Below are 18,354 nucleotides of genomic sequence, written 5' to 3' on the forward strand. Positions count from 1 at the left end.
AAGAGATAAAAGTTTGCAAAGAGTACAGATTTTGGTTTGACTCTAAATTATTCATTAGTATTTTATAGTCATGATCGCATGCTACACATAGATGCATTGGGCATGGTCTCAGTCTCCTGAAGGGGACAAACCTATTAAGCACATGCAGTATAGTATAAGGGTGAAAAGAATACTTTATATATATAGAGTCGGGCAGAAGGGAGGGGCAGTGGATCATTTGCCAAAGAGCCATTAACTGTCCTGCTAATTCATATACTCTGGGCTAATAACAATTTTATGGAAAACTGAGATTACTGTTATATAGTTTCAGCACTTCACCCCTTAAAGGATAGCAGTGTTTACTTACATACCTTTCCTGATTGAAAGACAATGGTAAAAATTTGTGGGGCTACACAGATATTTTCTGCCTAATTTTAACAAACAAGAATAACTTATCACAGATGTTCGTTGCCAAGATGCTTTAGATTTCTGGAAATGTTAAGAACCTGTTTTTTAAAGATTGGTTTCTGTTTACAGAGGCGAAATGGAGAAGATATACCAGTAGCCCAGACTAAGAACATCAATCACAGAAGATTTGCTGCTTCCTTTAGATTGCAAGAAGTGACAAAAACCGACCAGGATTTGTATCGCTGTGTAACTCAGTCAGAACGAGGTTCTGGTGTGTCCAATTTTGCACAACTTATTGTAAGAGGTAAAGTAAAATTGCTTTCACTTCATGAAATGACATCACTTCATTAGAACAAATGCAACTTTTGTAGATATTTGGATCGATTTTTAAATCAAGTACTCTTCATCTCAAGTCACTATAAAACCATATCATTATAAAAGTTCTGAAAATGTCTTAAGGTCAAATTAAGACTGTAGTTGTATAGTTTGTCAGGCAAGTTTATAGTTGTATAGTTTGCCAGGCAAGTTTTCAACAAATGATTTCTATCGAAGGGAATCTATTTTTAAAAGCTCTAATAGGGCTAAACATAAAAAATACTTTATTCCATATTGCCATCATCTAGTTTGCATTTTAACTTTAGATTGATTTTTCCTGTTTACAATAGTTCTCTAGATACTTTAGTTTTTCAAAGCATTGTGAATTATGTCAAGGTCAAAGTTTCTATCCCCGTGTATACCCATAAATTTTACCAGTATCAAAACCCAGTTGTGGATGTTCACTAATTCTGGCCCCCTATGGAATCTTAGAAAATTAGACTTTCTAAGAGGTCCTCAGTATACTGGGGTACTAAGGCTACCAGAAGAATTGTGAGGGATTATGACATATCAGTACATATCTTTAGTGAATACTGGAAAAACAAGTACAAGTGCTCAATGTATATTACATTCATTGAAAATTGACTAAGTCCCTATATATTCCACTGTTCTAGATTGTGGAGATACAGTGGTTAGTAAAATACAAAGACTCTGCCCGTATATAGCGTAACACTGAGGTATATTAGGCACATCATATAGGAAGATGTTGAAAATGTAGTATCAAGTCATGGTGTGTGTTATGAATAAAAATAAATACACAAAATGACAGGGATTGATAGTTTAGTTAAGATTATCTGGAAGGCCTCTTTGAGAACGTGACAACTGAGCTGAAACCTTAAAAAAATGACAACATCAGCCAGGTGAAAATTTAGAGGAAAAGCGGCTTTGTTGAATAGGCTATCATGCATCAGTTGATTATGACACAAATGAAAATAATTATAAACCATGTAAGTCTCTTCAAGGAGAAGTTTGGCAGATTTTAACAAAAGCATCTAAAGTGGACTGAGATTTGTCAGAGACATCAGGGAAGGCCTTTGTCAATGACTTTCTTTGAGATAGAATCTGAAAGTTGAGAAAAAGTTGCCCAGATGAGGGTTGTGGATGTGAGGGGCAGGGGTAAGAGAAAGAAGAACCAGCAAGCAGAGAGCAAAGCATGTGTCAATGCTTCGAGGCTGGAAGGAGAAAATGAGATACATCCATATTCAAGTTAATATATTTTATAATGCTTGACAGCAAATGTATCTTGATGTCATGTATTATTTCATTTTAAGATTTACTTGATTTTAATACTTTAACCTTTAGTACTTTTAGAAGAAAATTGAAATTCAGACTATTTGATAATTGCCCAGAGCCACAAAGATCTAATAACTGGCTGAGCCAGAATTTAATTCCATGTTTCTTAACTCCTGGTGCCAGGCTCATTCCTTTCCACCACAGCTTTATCTCGCATTAACATTATTAAATAAGGCTATTAGCCACTTGTAATGCTTTTGTCATGAGAGATTCTGTAGCTCATCAAAAAAAAAAAAAGTTCATCTTTGTAAATTGGATAGGACTCTATTATAAATAAAACTTCTCTCATGGCTCCTGAGTTAGCTTATATCACCTGCTTAAGTTCATGAAATCATAGCCCCAATTCATTGACAAATAAGAAAATATGATAATATTTAACTCTAGTGTTTAGATAGAGAGCCAGTTTAACTTATGTTCATATATGTTTGTATATCCATCTTTGGTGAGCCCTGTTGCTGCATCTTTCTCACCTGAGCCTGAAGGTACTTTTGAAAAGCCTGAAGGTGTCCTTGTGTAATCTTCAGAGTGACTAAGATGCTATGGATACAGGAAGGTGGGTGTATTCTTGAGTCATCAGGCTCACTGTATCTTCACGGTACTTGTAGGTGCATGCACGATGTGCAGCCCCTGAAGGAGATGGTGGCTTTTAATAGTGCAGCTAGAGTGCTTTTGAATAACTTACTGTTATATACTTATATCAATAGATATAGATACATAGATATAAAAATTTTTTGAGGGAGTGGCCCCCAATGTATTCAACAATTCATAGAAGGCAGAGTTGAAGCTTTTATCCAGGTGTTCTCTTTAAAGATAAATTTCCTTCTTTCAGATAGCCATTTAATGCCTGTTTATTTTAAAAGAGATTTATTTTGGATTACTAGATTCCTCTTGTTTACCTGATCTGAAAAGGAGATTTTATCAAAGCTTGGTGTTCTTTACTTGGAGAAACTCCATTATGGCTATTCTAGGAGTGTCGCTTGTGGAGTGAATAATTATTTCAGTAAGATTTATAAAAGGATACTCCTTGAGTTTCATAGAAAGTTTTGGCTGTTTTTCTTTCCCTTTTTAAATTTTTTTATTTTTTAAGAAAGTCCTGGCATTTAACCTATATTTTGTTTTAGATTTTATATTGTACCTGTTGGTTTAAGATATGACGGCGCTTTGAATGTACTCTCCAGAGTGTGTTAACATTTTAGAAACGTATTTTGATAGTTTTGGCAGTTTTCTTTTTCTTTTCAACATATTTTAGTTTGTTATGTATCTAATACTTACAGGTGATACTCTGCTTGGTGTTTTATTTGAAAACTAATATAAAGCAATACATTTTCTTGTTTGTCCAGATAACCACCAAATAAATATTGCTAACCACAAAACACACCCTTCAGGGTCAGCTCTCCTGGTGTTGAAGTAGTGCTGAGAATTAACTATGGTGACAGGTCTTGTCTCTCATTGGCACTTTCAAAGCTGACATCCTGTTACATGGATACAAAAGATGGTAATTTTAAAGGAAATTTTTGGGGCAGTGATATGAATAGTCCTTAATAAGATCTGGCATAGTATTGCCTGTTGTCAAAGATGACCCAAGGGTAAGAGTTTATTAGTGCATTTTCTCCTTAACTGAAAGTGACAGGGCATGCTTAAGGCTTTTTGGTTGCTACAAATGGTTTCATTTGTTTGTTACAAATGAAAATTTCACTGCAAAATTCTCATGTTGAAGAGTATTGATCCCTGTGCTCCCACAGCCAGAGGAAGAAAAAATAAAGTACGCTGAATTTATCACGACTTTAGGTTTGCTTCCAGATCGTTTTGAGTAATGATAACATTTTGTTTGTGAAAGCCAATCTTTATTGACAAAGAAGTTTTTACAGAGATGAGATGAAGAGCAGATATTTTGCTCCATGTTTCTACAAAATGGAAGTGTAAAAAATGTGAAATAGTTGAAATGATGTTTACAAGCTTCAGATTAAAAGCACCACCTTTGTAGTCTAAGTTATGTTATAGATTCTCAATCTTGATCTCATTTTCAGTCTTCTCCTTTCTTTTCCACCTGGCTGCATCAAAGACCCAACTAAATTTCTAGCCAACTGACCCACAATGAACTATATAATTCTGATTGCTACAACTGACACTCAATTTCCATTCCCATTTGTTAGCTGTGCTTTTTAAATTATTTTTATCTGTGAAACTCCAATTACATTTCTGAAGTTCTTTAATGTGAAAAGCATAGCATTTTGTTTGTCTTTGTTGTTGGTTGGACTTTAAAATTTTAGTGGCAACTATTAGCCATTATCAAAATTCTCTAGACATACATATTCTGTTACTATTTTTATCTATTCCTAATGAATACCACTGACCTCTAGCTGTAAAGTGAGGTGAATGTCAACATATGTACCAGTGTAGGTGGGCCTGTAAAACAAATTTTGGTGTTTAAAATCATAAGGACTTTGGATTCTTGTTGGTACTTCCCTTTGTAAGACAATACAAATTAATGTAAAAAATAAAAATGTATTTGCTGACTTTTATAACTAGAAGGTGCAGAGATAGGCTTCAGGGTTGGTTCATTTAGTCAGGAAGGATCCAGGTTCTTTCCAGTTCCTCACTCTGCAGTTCATAGTTTTGGTTTTTATCCTAAGCCAGTGTCTCTTCATGGTCATAGGATAACCATATGGCTACATACTTCTTTGGTCTCATCCACTTGGGGATAGAGAGGTTACGACCTCTCACAGGTATCCAAAATTGCATGGCTGCATATGGAGAGACAACTGGAATGACCAGTAGAGAACTTCTGTAAGTGGGACTACAGAGCATAACAATGCTATTCAAAGGCAGTCATTAATTCTATTCAGGTAAAATAGGAATTGAGGAAATTTTTCAAAAGAAGGTACAACTTTGCTGTGCAAAAGCTTTTAAGTTTCATTAGGTCCCATTTGTTTATTTGTGTTCTTATTTCCATTTCTCTGGGTGCTGGGTGAAAAAGAATCTTGCTGTGATGTATGTCATAGAGTGTTCTGCCTGTGTTTTCCTCTAAGAGTTTGATAGTGTCTGGCCTTACACTTAGGTCTTTAATCCATTTTGAGTTTATTTTTGTGCATGGTGTCAGGGAGTGTTCTAATTTCATACTTTTACATGTATCTTTCCAATTTTCCCAGCACCACTTATTGAAGCGGCTGTCTTTTCTCCAGCAATCCCACTACTGGGCATATACCCTGAGAAAACCATAGTTCAAAAAGAGTCATGTACCAAAATGTTCATTGCAGCTCTATTTACAATAGCCAGGACATGGAAGCAACCTAAATGTCCATCGACAGATGAATGGATAAAGAAGATGTGGCACATATATACAATGGAATATTACTCAGCCATAAAAAGAAATGAAATGGAGGTATTTGTAATGAGGTGGATGGAGTTAGAGTCTGTCATACAAAGTGAAGTAAGTCAGAAAGAGAAAAACAAATACAGTATGCTAACACATATATACGGAATCTAAGGAAAAAAAAAAAAAAAAAAAAAAAGGCCATGAAGAACCTAGTGGCAAGACGGGAATAAAGACACAGACCTACTAGAGAATGGACTTGAGGATATGGGGAGGGGGTGGGGTGAGATGTGACAGGGTAAGAGAGTGTCATGGACATATATACACTACCAAATGTAAAATAGATAACTAGTGGGAAGCAGCCGCATAGCACAGGGAGATCAGCTCGGTGCTTTTTGACCACCTAGAGGGGTGGGATGGGGAGGGTGGGAGGGAGGGAGATGCAAGAGGGAAGAGAAATGGGAACATATTGTATATGTATAACTGATTCACTTTGTTATAAAGCAGAAGCTAACACACCATTGTAAGGCAATTATACTTCAATAAAGATGTTTAAAAAAAAAAAAAAGAAGATGTGGCACATATATACAATGGAATATTACTCAGCCATAAAAAGAAATGAAATGGAGGTATTTGTAATGAGGTGGATGGAGTTAGAGTCTGTCATACAGAGTGAAGTAAGTCAGAAAGAGAAAAACAAATACAGTATGCTAACACATATATACGGAATCTAAGGAAAAAAGAAAAAAAGGCCATGAAGAACCTAGTGGCAAGACGGGAATAAAGACACAGACCTACTAGAGAATGGACTTGAGGATATGGGGAAGGGGTGGGGTGAGATGTGACAGGGTGAGAGAGTGTCATGGACATATATACATTACCAAATGTAAAATAGATAGCTAGTGGGAAGCAGCCGCATAGCACAGGGAGATCAGCTCGGTGCTTTGTGACCACCTAGAAGGGTGGGATGGGGAGGGTGGGAGGGAGGGAGATGCAAGAGGGAAGAGATATGGGAACATATTGTATATGTATAACTGATTCACTTTGTTATAAAGCAGAAGCTAACACACCATTGTAAGGCAATTATACTTCAATAAAGATGTTTAAAAAAAAAATAGAAAAAAAAAAAAAGAAGAAGGTACAACTTTACCTTGAAGGACATGCAGAGTTCGGAACTTGGTAATGTGGCAGAAGGGTGTAGTTTATGTTCCATTAGAGTATGTCTAGTTCATCTTTGCTTGGTACAGCACCTAGCACATTTTTTTACGTGAAGACGATAAATAAAATGTAGTTGAAGTCAGAGCGTGGGTCTGACCCAAAAAGATACAGGGAATGGATTATGAACCGCATTCCGCCCTTACCTACAGATGGAGGGAAGATTGCTGGCATACAGGAAAAGATGATGGCAGTTGTTTTTTGTAGGGTCTGAACCTGTCGCTTTCCTTCTCATATGAACTAGGGAGGGTGACTTTTTGTTTAGCATGAATTTTCTTCTCACTTGAAAAACAATCTTGATTTAACTAATATGTTGTATTCTATATTTTTTTTGCGTATATCAGTTAAAAATCAGATCTGACGGTCTCATTTTAGTATTTTTATATTAGAAGCAAGGACATTTGGGAAGTGGAAAACATGACATATTAATACTTTCGTTAGTTGGTGGTGAAAAGCCATGGAATTTCTAGCTTGAGTCCTTCAGCATTCTGCTTAATACCACACACTTGATTTTTAACTAGTTTTCATAGCACAGCTGCCAGACTCTTGAATTCATATAAAGGTCCTTTTTCTTAATGGTGACTTGAAGATCCCTTTTCTTTGCTTCCATTGTGAAAACTAGTCAACTTGACAGGAAATTTAGAGTTATCTTGGAGAATTCAATTTAAACATTTATGTTTTATAAAATCTGAACTATAATAAAAGTCTAAGAATGCATGGATAAACCACATACAAATTTCCCCCAACTGCCCCCACGTCGCTAGGAAAGCACCTGCAGTCAGTCAGGGGATACCAAATGTTTCAAATATGGAGATCCCAAATGTTGCATATCTAAAAATGTTACATTGCTACCTTTGAGTATGATAAAAGGAACATTTGGATTCTCTTCTCATCCATAGTAGCTACTTGTAATTCAGGTGATTCAAGGTACAAGATGTCTGGTACATTTTTAAATTCTAAATGAGCAAAAGGATACTGGAGGTCCTTATTTCAGATAGTATATTATTACTGAAACTCTGTTCTATCCACTTTTGTGTACCATTATTACAAATACTTTTTGCTATTAATTTTCTCCTCCTCTGAGTTTCCTTATGCTACTTGATGAAAATGGTAGAGTGTAGCACTTGTCTTGCCCGAGTGGTTATTTTCATGCTATTTATTTTCTTGTTTGTTTTAAAAATGGAAATGCAATGAGAGTTCTTTCCCAAAGGATTTCTGAGTGTGTTTGCATTGGTGAGTCACGCGTAGAGCTCTACCTAATGTTTAGCAGTTGAATTGCTGGTCACTGTTTTTTTGGAGTGTGTCTTTGGGGATTTTGCTTTTGTTGAAGCTTTCTTCTTAAGAATTTGAGAAAGATCAAAGAGGAAGCAGAATGATTTGCATGCCGAATAATTCTTTCTGTTGAACTCTAGGGAATTTGATTTCAGAGCACTATATTTTCCTCTGAGCCTCTTAATTCTGTTCTCTTGGGGTTTGTGATAAATGTAATTTGCGTTCGTTTGTTCTAAAGGATATATATCAACTTCCCAGACTAACAGTTTGGGACTAACTGATTTATATTCCCCTCCCTGCTCATTCTTTTTCTTTCTCTTACCTACCCCAAACCAAAAAGGAAGCAATGAAGTCAATTTGTAATTTCATTGAAAAATCAGCTAGCAGCCTTTATTGAGTATTTAAAATGGTAAGTAATAGACACCAGGAAATTACAAAGAAACCTCAGACATAGTTTCAGCTCTCAAGCAATTTATAATTTAATTAATTGTATAGGAAAATGTAGAATTCTTGAATATTTTGACAGAGTTTTGACTTTGATTTTGGTCACATTTTTAATTCCATAGGAGGGAAAAAATAAGATCCCCTAACAAATAGAAAATATACCAAAAAAAAGAAAAAAAAAAAAAAAGAAAATATACCAATGGGTATTTAACAAATTTATTAAGCACTATTTTGGTAAATAATGTTGTACTATAGAGTCTTATACCATTATAAACAGAAGCTCTATAGCTGACAGATTGAAATCAGTCATCAAGTCAGAGAGATAATTCATAGTGTTCAGTGGTACAATGTGTATAGATGGTGGTATAAGTATTGTGGTGGGACATGACTTGAGTTTCTTCCACTTTCCCACCACTTCATCTTCTTAGAGAGTCGATAATAGCAGGCTTCCCAACCAGTGTATGACTGACGGGTGAATTTCAGTGTTTAGCTTTTTGTAGTTAACATAAACTATTTGCCAGTTAGATGTTCACATCTTTTTAAAAGCTAGCTAATACACATTCTGCTTACTAGTAAAATGGCATCAGGAACTTGACTTACTAAGTACAAATTAGGAAATACACAGAAACAGAAAACACTCATGAAATGTTAGGTAGAAGTTAAATATTAGGTAAATCAGTCAAAACCAACTTGTTCAACAAAGTCTATCATATTACCGTAGAAAGCACTTTTCTTTCCAGCTGGGTTAATATAAATCATGTTATTTCCTTTTCTGAGAAACATTTAGTCTAGTAAGAAATAAAAACAATTGTAAGGTCAACACAAATAAGTACAGGTAAACATTTATGTTTTGTTAGTCCTCAGCATGGATTTTATTTAGTTCATAGTTACTAGTTTTTATAAAAAAGAAAAAAAAATTGTACCATTTTAGTGTTAACAGTGAGGATTTGGAGACTAAGGACTGGACAGAGGTTAAATAATTTTGGGAGTGTATGTGCAGCTTTTCTCAGTATATAAATCCATAAGAACCTCTCCTTATACAGCTTTCTCTTAGCTCTGATGTTTGTTTTTAGAGAAGTGGCCTACAGAGGTGGTCTGATCTCTTATGGGCTATATGGACAGGATTACATTTAACTTTAGGATATAATTTGGAAGATAACTTTGTTTTGCTCTCCATTTCCTGCTTTCTGACCCCTACACCAAGAACATATTTTGTTGTCTTTTCTGCAGTGTTGTGCAATTCGAAATCAGATTCAGTTACAATGGCATAGAATCTGTTCTTGTGTTAAGGCAACAAAGAAACTGCAAATGAATGAACCTGTATGCTTGTTAGAAAGAAATTTTACCCACATGGTTATTTACATCTTCCTAATTGCCACTGGCATTTTCTGTCCTCTTCATATGCATATGGAAGAAACCATTGCTATTCTCATGTTACCATGTTACTCCCTCCAGTGACTTTCCTTCACATTAAGGAAAAAGAAAAATTACAGCACTTTCCTGGTCCAAAAGGCTTTAAATGAAATATGCCCTGGGTACCACTCAAAACTTATTTCCTATCACTCACTGCCTTCCTTAATCCACAGCAAGCATACTGACTCTTCCAAGCATACTCCTGCCTTAGGGCTGTTACACTTGCTGTTTCCTCCACCTGAACTTTCTTCGTTCCCTCAAATACATGTATAATTTCACATTCTTATCTCATTCGGACTTCTCTCATTTCTTCCCAAAATACCTAAAGGCCAAATGATAGTTATTTTCTAGTACAGAAGAAAATTCATTGATTTTGTTTTACAATTTTTTTCTCCAGAGTTATTTAGCTCTAAGTTTTCAAAAGATCTTTATGTAATGCCTACCATTACTATGTGCAGAACAAATATTTGTACAAGACAGTGGTCTCAAATACACTCACATTGTTGGGTGAAATACAGCAGATAGAAATATGAATGTTATTTGACTGCTTCTTTAATTTTCCAAATTTTATTACATATCCTTTGGGTGCTTAGCACTTTCTTTACCTTTAATGCCATTGCTTTTATCCATATCACCATCTTCTTTTTACTGTACTTTTTACTTTTTTTAAATTAAGAAAATTTTTTGTGCCGATACTTTATTTCTTTATTTTTTATTGACGTATAATTGATTAATAATATTATATTAGTTTCAGGTGTACAACATAGTGATTCAATATTTTTATAGATTATACTCCATTTAAAGTTATTACAAAATAACGGCTATATTTCCCTGTGCAGTACAATATATCCTTGTTGCTTATTTATTTTATACATAGTGGTTTGTATCTCTTAATCCCATACCCCTATCTTTCCCTCTCCCCACTCCCCACTGGTAACCACTAGTTTATTCTCTATATCTGTGAGCTTTTTACTTCACTAAAAGTGCTCACTGGTCTCCCCACATCAGCACTTGCCTCCTCCGGGTCAGTCTTCACACAATAGTAGACAGACTGACTATATCACACAAAGTAAGTCAGTGTGTGCTCTTCCCATTCTCATGGCTTCTTGTTCATGCAGTATCAATCCCAGATGTCTCATCGCAATCTCTAAGGCCCATCATCATCTGGCTCTGCCCACCTCTCCAGTCCAGATTCTCCCTTGCTCACCAAACTCTAGCAAAACTGGCCTTCTGTCACTTGCTTTAACGTGCTATGCTGTCTTCAACCTTAGGGCCTAGGTGTTTTCTGTCTGCAGTGCATCTTCACAAGTCTTCAGTATATTACTGCATTCCTAACATCTGCCTCCACCACTAGATTGACTAAGTCAAGGACTCTTCCTTTTTGCTTGTTTACTATTGTATTTCTATAGCCAGCACCATGGCCAATACCCAGCAGATATAATCAAATAATTCAAAAAATAGCATAGATTGTAAAGTGCCATATCAATGACATGGTCTTCATGTGTAGAACAGAGGAGAACAGCTTCATCCTTGACTTTAGTGGTCAGGGAATGAGCTGAGGAAGAGGCAATGTTTCATCTTACCATTGATGGACGGGTAGAGGCCTAACTGTGGAGCAATTTGAATGCCAGACTAAGGAATATAAATTATTATGTCATTTGATCTGGGAACTTTTGGGAGTTTTGCGGTAGGTTACTCATGTATTCATATCTGTCTCAGAGAACTAGGATGAGAGATGATTTGGAGAATGATGAGTTTGCAGGGAGTAAGTTTAGGGGACTCTAAAAATCTTAAAAACTTGAGATGGTAAGGCATCCTTGAGGGGGATTGTGATGGAAAGGGCAAGTCAAGGTTGAGAGATAATGGTGGAGATATTGTTAAGAATATTGTGAAACGACAGGGGAAAGAATAGTCAGCCTGGGATACTAGGTGAAATATGGTATTATGGACAAAAATTTGGAAGGCCTGTAGAAGAACTTATTTGAGAGTATAGATGGTAATTTTAGTTGTAAACTCTTGATTGGGGTACTGGAGAGACAGGTTTTAAATCTTTAGGCACGTGGGAAAGGCTTCAACTAGTTGAAGGTTATTAAACGGGGATTCAACACAAGATAAATTAAACAATGGATAGTGTATAGAAATTCTTCGTATTTTGTAATCTTCCATTTCATTGTCTTTAGCCAATATCATCAGAATTTTTCATGTTGTTAAACTTAGGATAAAAGCAGATGTATGCAGTTAAATGGAAAATTTAGAAAGAGAACCCTGACATGATTAAATATAATGTCTGTCTTTATTCCTGACATTATTCATATATAAAAACACATGTGAGATATATCACGTGTAAACGTTTTTTCCCCTGCTGCTTGATGTAGATTCCTGGTTGGATTTGAGACTATCTGTTAAGTGGAAATCTTTTTCCTGTTCTCTGTAAAAACTTTTTACTTCATAGAAACAAAGCAAGCTCTCCAAAGACTTCACTTTCTCAGCTCTTCAGAATTTGAGTGCCCCCCATGCTCCTAGACATGTCTTTTTCTTACATCAATTTTTTAAAGCATTGGAAGGGGGGAGGTTTTCTTTCTAAGACTTTTGTCCAACAGCATTTCTCAATCCTCAAAGAATGTCATTCACTGCAGCGGGTCATTTAAAAATATTTACTTAAGGATAGATAAAGAGTTCCCACCTGCCATAATTGTTCTATGTTAAACCCCCCCACCAGGTTTGACATTTCTTTGTATTGTGCAGGATTGTTAAAAAGTAGTTACCATGACCAGACTGGCTGATGCATCACAATGATGAAAAGCGGGGTGTTTGGGATTCAACATGGATGGTGGAAATGCAAGATGTCAGCGGAGCTGTATATTAAAGAGAATTTGAATTGGAAACCGAATCCCAATCTGCCACTGGGAACATTTTGATCATTTTGATTTATTAAACTTTTATAACAGCATTCAGATGGAGCAGAATTAAAACCTTTTAGTCTTGGATAGTTTATGGTACACCAACCACTGTGTAACTGGTATCATTTTTGAAGGTTCTCTTAGCATTCAGTGAGGAAGGAAAAGAATGGGTAGGTGAGAGATTTATTTTAAAAGGCAGTTTTGACAAATATTCTTGCATTTAACTTTTAATCCTTGTCTTTTGTTTGCATTGTGTCAAGGATGAAAACACATCTTGCAGTTTCAACCTACTAAGTACATTAAAGTTCTGATTTTTACTAATAAGTATATTTGAAACTCTGATTAATAGTTTTCAGATTAAAGTATTGCATTTATGTACATATCATAGGCTATCTTTTCTTTCTGGCGTGTGTGCTTTTGCACTCAGAGGCATCTATATCTGTCTATATCTGTTTGTGTTTCTGAGTCTTATGAATAAATATTCAAGTAGAAATACTAATGCAATTCTGAAGCCTAACTTGCAAAACAAAACAAAACAAAATAATGTATTTTCCTACAATTATTGGAATTCTGTATCTTGGATTTTTTAAAAATCATCTTTCGGCATCAGTAAGCATTGGTATTCTTTTCTGAACTGTGGCTCTGTAATAAAGAGAATTCAATTACTATTAGAGAGGCACTGTAGGTTAAAGGCATTACAGGTTCACACTTGGTTTTGCAGCTGGGAGAGGGTACTTAGCTGTGAATCAAGAATGATGCAAAAGATGGATGAGACAGAGTTCAAGGAGCAGTAATGTGAGGGTCCAGGACTATCGTTTCAAGCTGTCTGTGCAGCAATGATGGATGGTTTGGTGGCAAGAAGTAATAATACCAGATGATGAAATATCCATCTCAGCCTCTTGAGCCACAGCATACCAGCTACCTGTTGCAGTTCTGCGGCATAATGATTCCTGATTTGCAACCAAATGGTTTTGCTGCATTTAGCAACCCAGATTTTTGGCAGCTCTGAAGGAAGCAAGTAGAATATCAAACACTCCTGACATTGTAAATTTAATTACCTCATATTTATGCATAGTAGTTGTTAACGGGATCTTATAAGCTATGCTAATATGGTAGGTAATTTGTTACCTCCAGAAATCACTTTCCATGTGTCTTCTGATCATTATCATGAAACATGATAAATGATCTAGCCCATGAGGTATAAATGAAAATGAAATGGATAATTGGATTCTATGTCTAAATTGTGGCTGGCATAGTCACAGCAATTATAATTGAATTTATCCCATAAAAATGTGTTTGGCAATATATTAGTGACCTTTCATCATCTTGAGCCTATGGTGTTACATGAAACTATTCTTAAGATACTTATAAGAAGTTTATCACAATTATTTTTTAAAATTCTCCAACACTTTAAATTTTCTCTTTTCTTGCTTTACTTGCCTCTATTTTTAAAGTACTATCTTGTTTATCTACAATGGGTTTAACCAACTGATACTGATAATCTTCTTTTGATACTGAAAATAAAGTGTTCTGTTGTTGCCAATGCCTTGATTGTATGACTTAGCAACAGTGCAGGATACAACTGAAACTGTTTTTATGAATACCTTTTGTCATTAGCAGCACATTTCTTTCTGCTGGGTGTTAGAACTATACCTTCTTGCTGAATGTGTGTGTTTTATTTGATTCCTATAAGAGAATTTCTCTGAAATACTAAAATAAAATAGAGTTTGTTTCAAATATCATCAGACTTCTATTCTTTCTCTCTCACTTCTTTTCAATTCACTTTAAATAACAAAAATATTATTTTACTATAAACATTAAAAACTCCAATTTACTCATTGATTTGATTAACATTTTTGAGCAGTGACCATAGGCTGATCATTGTAATTTTTACTAATAAAAATAACTAAGACACATGATCTTTAGGGTCTTATAATTCTATATGTAGCTATGGGGATATCTAAGTCTTTAAATTATAACATATTATTATACTTCTTCTGTGTGCATGATAATACTATAATCCCTTTCTCTTTTCTAGTTTTTTTCCCATGATGGTCCAAGAAACCAATAAAACTTCTGTTTATGCCTCTCCTTTTAATTTCCAACTAAAAAATAACAATTCCAGATGTAGTTAATAAGAAGTACATGGAAATTAAAAAGTTATCTGTAAATGTGACTTTTCTTTTGACTGAAATATGTCAATAAGGAGAGCATGTCCCTAGGGATTTGTTTCTCCTCTTGAATTTTTGTGCCTGAAATTACTTCACTTTCCTTTTATGCTGGTAGTCAGTGTAGCTTAGCACCAACTCATAAGCTTATTTTAGTAACTGGTTGAAGTAAAAGGGGATGGTGAACATGGGTAAGCCATTTATTCTTCTTTCTAGGTGAATGTAAATTTAATAAATCAGAATATAAATATTCAGTATAACCTGTAATTAAAGCACAGTAATTTTACAATGTGTCAGGTGCTGTGATATATGGCTTACATGCATTATTTCTCTAATTTCATATTAACAACTTTTTTTTTTAATTTTTATTTATTATTTATTTATTATGTTTATTTTTGGCTGTGTTGGGTCTTCGTTTCTGTGTGAGGGCTTTCTCCAGTTGCGGCGAGTGAGAGCCACTCTTCATTGTGGTGCGCGGGCCTCTCACTATCGCGGCCTCTCTTGTTGCGGAGCAGAGGCTCCAGACGCTCAGGCTCAGTAGTTGTGGCTCACGGGCCCAGTTGCTCCGCGGCATGTGGGATCTTCCCAGACCAGGGCTCGAACCCGTGTCCCCTGCATTGGCAGGCAGATTCTCAACCACTGCACCACCAGGGAAGCCCTTAACAACTTTTAACATACGCATTTTACCCATAGGGAACCTGAGGCTGATTGGTAAAGTTGCTCAGATCAGATGGCCTTTAGGGGCTGACCCCAGATTGTAACCCCAGTCTAACTCCAGAGCTCATACTGTTTTCACCTCACCGTGGCAACACTATGCTATGCCATGTGCTATACTGCTTGACTACTGTTTTTAACTGCATCCTGCCCTGATAAGTAGTGTGATACCTATAACCTATCATTTTATACCAGTGATTCTCAACAGAAGAACAGGGAATGTATGACACTTTTAAAATCAAATACAGAGTATTTTAAAAACTGTGACCACCACACATATCCCTATCCTAGATTCTGATGTACTAACATAAACATTTGTGTGCATTCATGTTCACATGTCAAATTGTACATGCTCACTCAACCTAGATTTCAGCAAGCCTAGGAGGGCTTTGTTAGAATCTAGGCAGAATCTTGCACATCTGTGGTTTATGAAAAGCTAGGAAACTATTCTGATATTCCTTCTGCATTCTTCTTCCCCTCTTCCCTGAACATTCTTCTTGGATTTTACATCAAGAATTATGAACTGCCTCTGTAGTTGTACAAAACTTTGGAAATATTTTACATCTCTAATAAGATTCTCTGGATTTTAAAGCTTCCTTGATTGTGGAAAAAATAAATTATTCAAAATTCAATAGCCTGTCCTCTTTCTGAGGGTACAGTGCTTGGTAGTAAAAGAAAGTCCATCAGCTCTTATCCTTAATTTCATAAGAATATTAAAAACTTCAGGCAGCTTCCTGGATGGCACTCAGCAAGGTGGGTTTTTCTTTGGTCTAGTCATCTTTGATCAAGTCAGATGAAAATCTCAGACTCTTAGTCTCGTTCATATTTTTAAAAATTTCTTTCTTTATAGACTACCTCTATCATCTTATCATTTTTAGCTTGGTGAAGTAGGACTTAGAAAACTTTTAATGTATGCTCTGGAGGAAGTTTTCTCCTCCACTTACTCTATTTTTATATTCAAGGTAGGGATGTGCTCTGAGTAGCTCTTCACATTGAAAGTCAAATCAGGAGCCAGATTCTCTTTTTTGAATTATTCACTTGCAGGGTAGCTCCATTTCTGTGTTTGCTGAGTAAAAATCCAGAGAGATGCTATGAGATGGGCTCACAGAGTTTTTCTTTGAACTAACAGTGACAATGCAATCGAAGTTCAAATAACGTCAAGACACTAATGACCTAAAATTAGCATGATTCCAGAATAATGTTAAGTAACAGTAAATTTCAATAGAGAGATGCTATGGGAAATGTGTGAACTGTGTAAAAGTAGTATATCATATATAGATGAATTCAAATAAGTAATTCTCAAGAACGTATAGTTAAAAGCAGAAAAAGTTCACTTGATGCTTGTATATAATGTAGTCACCACATAATACGTTTTATTGTACAAAGGTGACTATAGAACTCAACTGCTCCCTCCAAGATGAACTTGACTCCTCTTAAAAGCAGAAAGATTTTAATGCCTAAACTTTTGCAGATAAACATACCTCTTGTTTCTTTTGAACTCAGAGATTCTTACATTTTACAAGCCAAAAGAGCTGGTACAATGATGTATATAAGGAAAAAGACATAAACTAGTCTTTGTGAGTGATTCAGGAATTTTCAAGAGAAATTTTGACCTAATTAGATTTTTGCCATAAATAGTGACTTTAAATTTCAAATCTCAGGATGAGATTCTAATTGTATTGTGTTGAGTTGTGTGTGTGTGTGTGTGTGTGTGTGTGTGTATGTGTATGTGTGTGTGTGTGTGTGTGGTGACATGGGGGTTTCTGGGCAGGAGTCTGGGACCAATTAGATACAGAGCCACCTTTCTCTTTACTTATTTTTTAATTTCTTATTTAAGTAGAGTGTAGATATGCAGAAAATTGTGCATTGAATATATAGCTTGATAAATGTATGGCTTGATGAATTTTCACAAACTAAATATACCCAGAATCCACATCAAAAAATAGAATATTACCAGCAACCCAGAAGCCCCCGTCACTCGCCTGCAGTCACTAACCCAACTGCTCCAGAGTAACGATTGTCCCTGGTTTCTAATAGTAATAAATAACTTAGGTAAATGGAATTCTACAGTTTATACTCTTTCATCTGGCTTCTCTCTCCAGCATTGTGAAATTCATTCATATTGTTGTATGTATCTGTAGATCATTTGACATCATAGTTGTAAAATATTCTATCTTGTGAATGTGCTACAATTTATGCATTTTACTGATGATAGGCATTTGACTTTTAAGGAACAGTTATACTCATTTTGGGGGAGCATCTACCTGGAAGTGGAATTGCTAGGTAATAGCATATGCTTAGGTTCAGCTTCAGTAGGTATAGCGGTTTTTGAATTTACTGTATCAATATATACTCCACCTTTCAGCTTGAAAGTTCTAGTTGTTCCATGTCCTCACCAACACTAGATATTATCCTACCTTAAATTACCTTTTTATGTTCATTCTGTCCTTTGTTCATAAATGCATTTATTCAACAATCATCGATTGCCTAATGTGCTAAGCACTGAAGTCTGAAGTCACAGACTTAAAGACAATATAAAATGTTTGTCTTTAAGGAGCTCGATAACTAAAGAGAGAGAGAGAAAAATATAAATGAATCTCTTACAAGAAAAGGTACATTTATTTCAGGCTAGAGAGCGTGTGCTGAGGAAGCCTTCTCAGAGGCAGTGATAAATGAGCTGGGAGTTTTGCTAGGTCTATAAATGGTAAAAGAGCACTTCAGGCAGCATATAAATGGTGAAGGTAGATGAACACAAAAGAAAATTTTCCCATAGAAAATACAAGTTGTTATATATGAACATGCGATTGGAATTGGAGAGCGGTAAGACGTGAGGCTGGACAGGTAAGCAGGGGACAGATCA

The 18,354-nt window shown here is 35.6% G+C and overlaps 1 protein-coding gene across 4 annotated transcripts in view; it reads left to right on the plus strand.

Annotated features, from left to right (window-relative positions):
- PTPRK (protein tyrosine phosphatase receptor type K) overlaps nt 1–18,354 on the plus strand; it is a 554,818-nt gene that overhangs the window by 304,502 nt on the left and 231,962 nt on the right. For all 4 annotated transcript variants that reach the window (XM_068551059.1, XM_068551061.1, XM_068551060.1 and 1 more), the window contains exon 6: nt 517–691. In XM_068551059.1, the coding sequence (XP_068407160.1) occupies nt 517–691 (175 nt within the window). The remainder of the gene's footprint in view (nt 1–516; nt 692–18,354) is intronic.

This window comes from Eschrichtius robustus, chromosome 9, assembly GCF_028021215.1.
Source record: "Eschrichtius robustus isolate mEscRob2 chromosome 9, mEscRob2.pri, whole genome shotgun sequence".
Lineage (NCBI taxonomy): Eukaryota > Metazoa > Chordata > Mammalia > Artiodactyla > Eschrichtiidae > Eschrichtius > Eschrichtius robustus.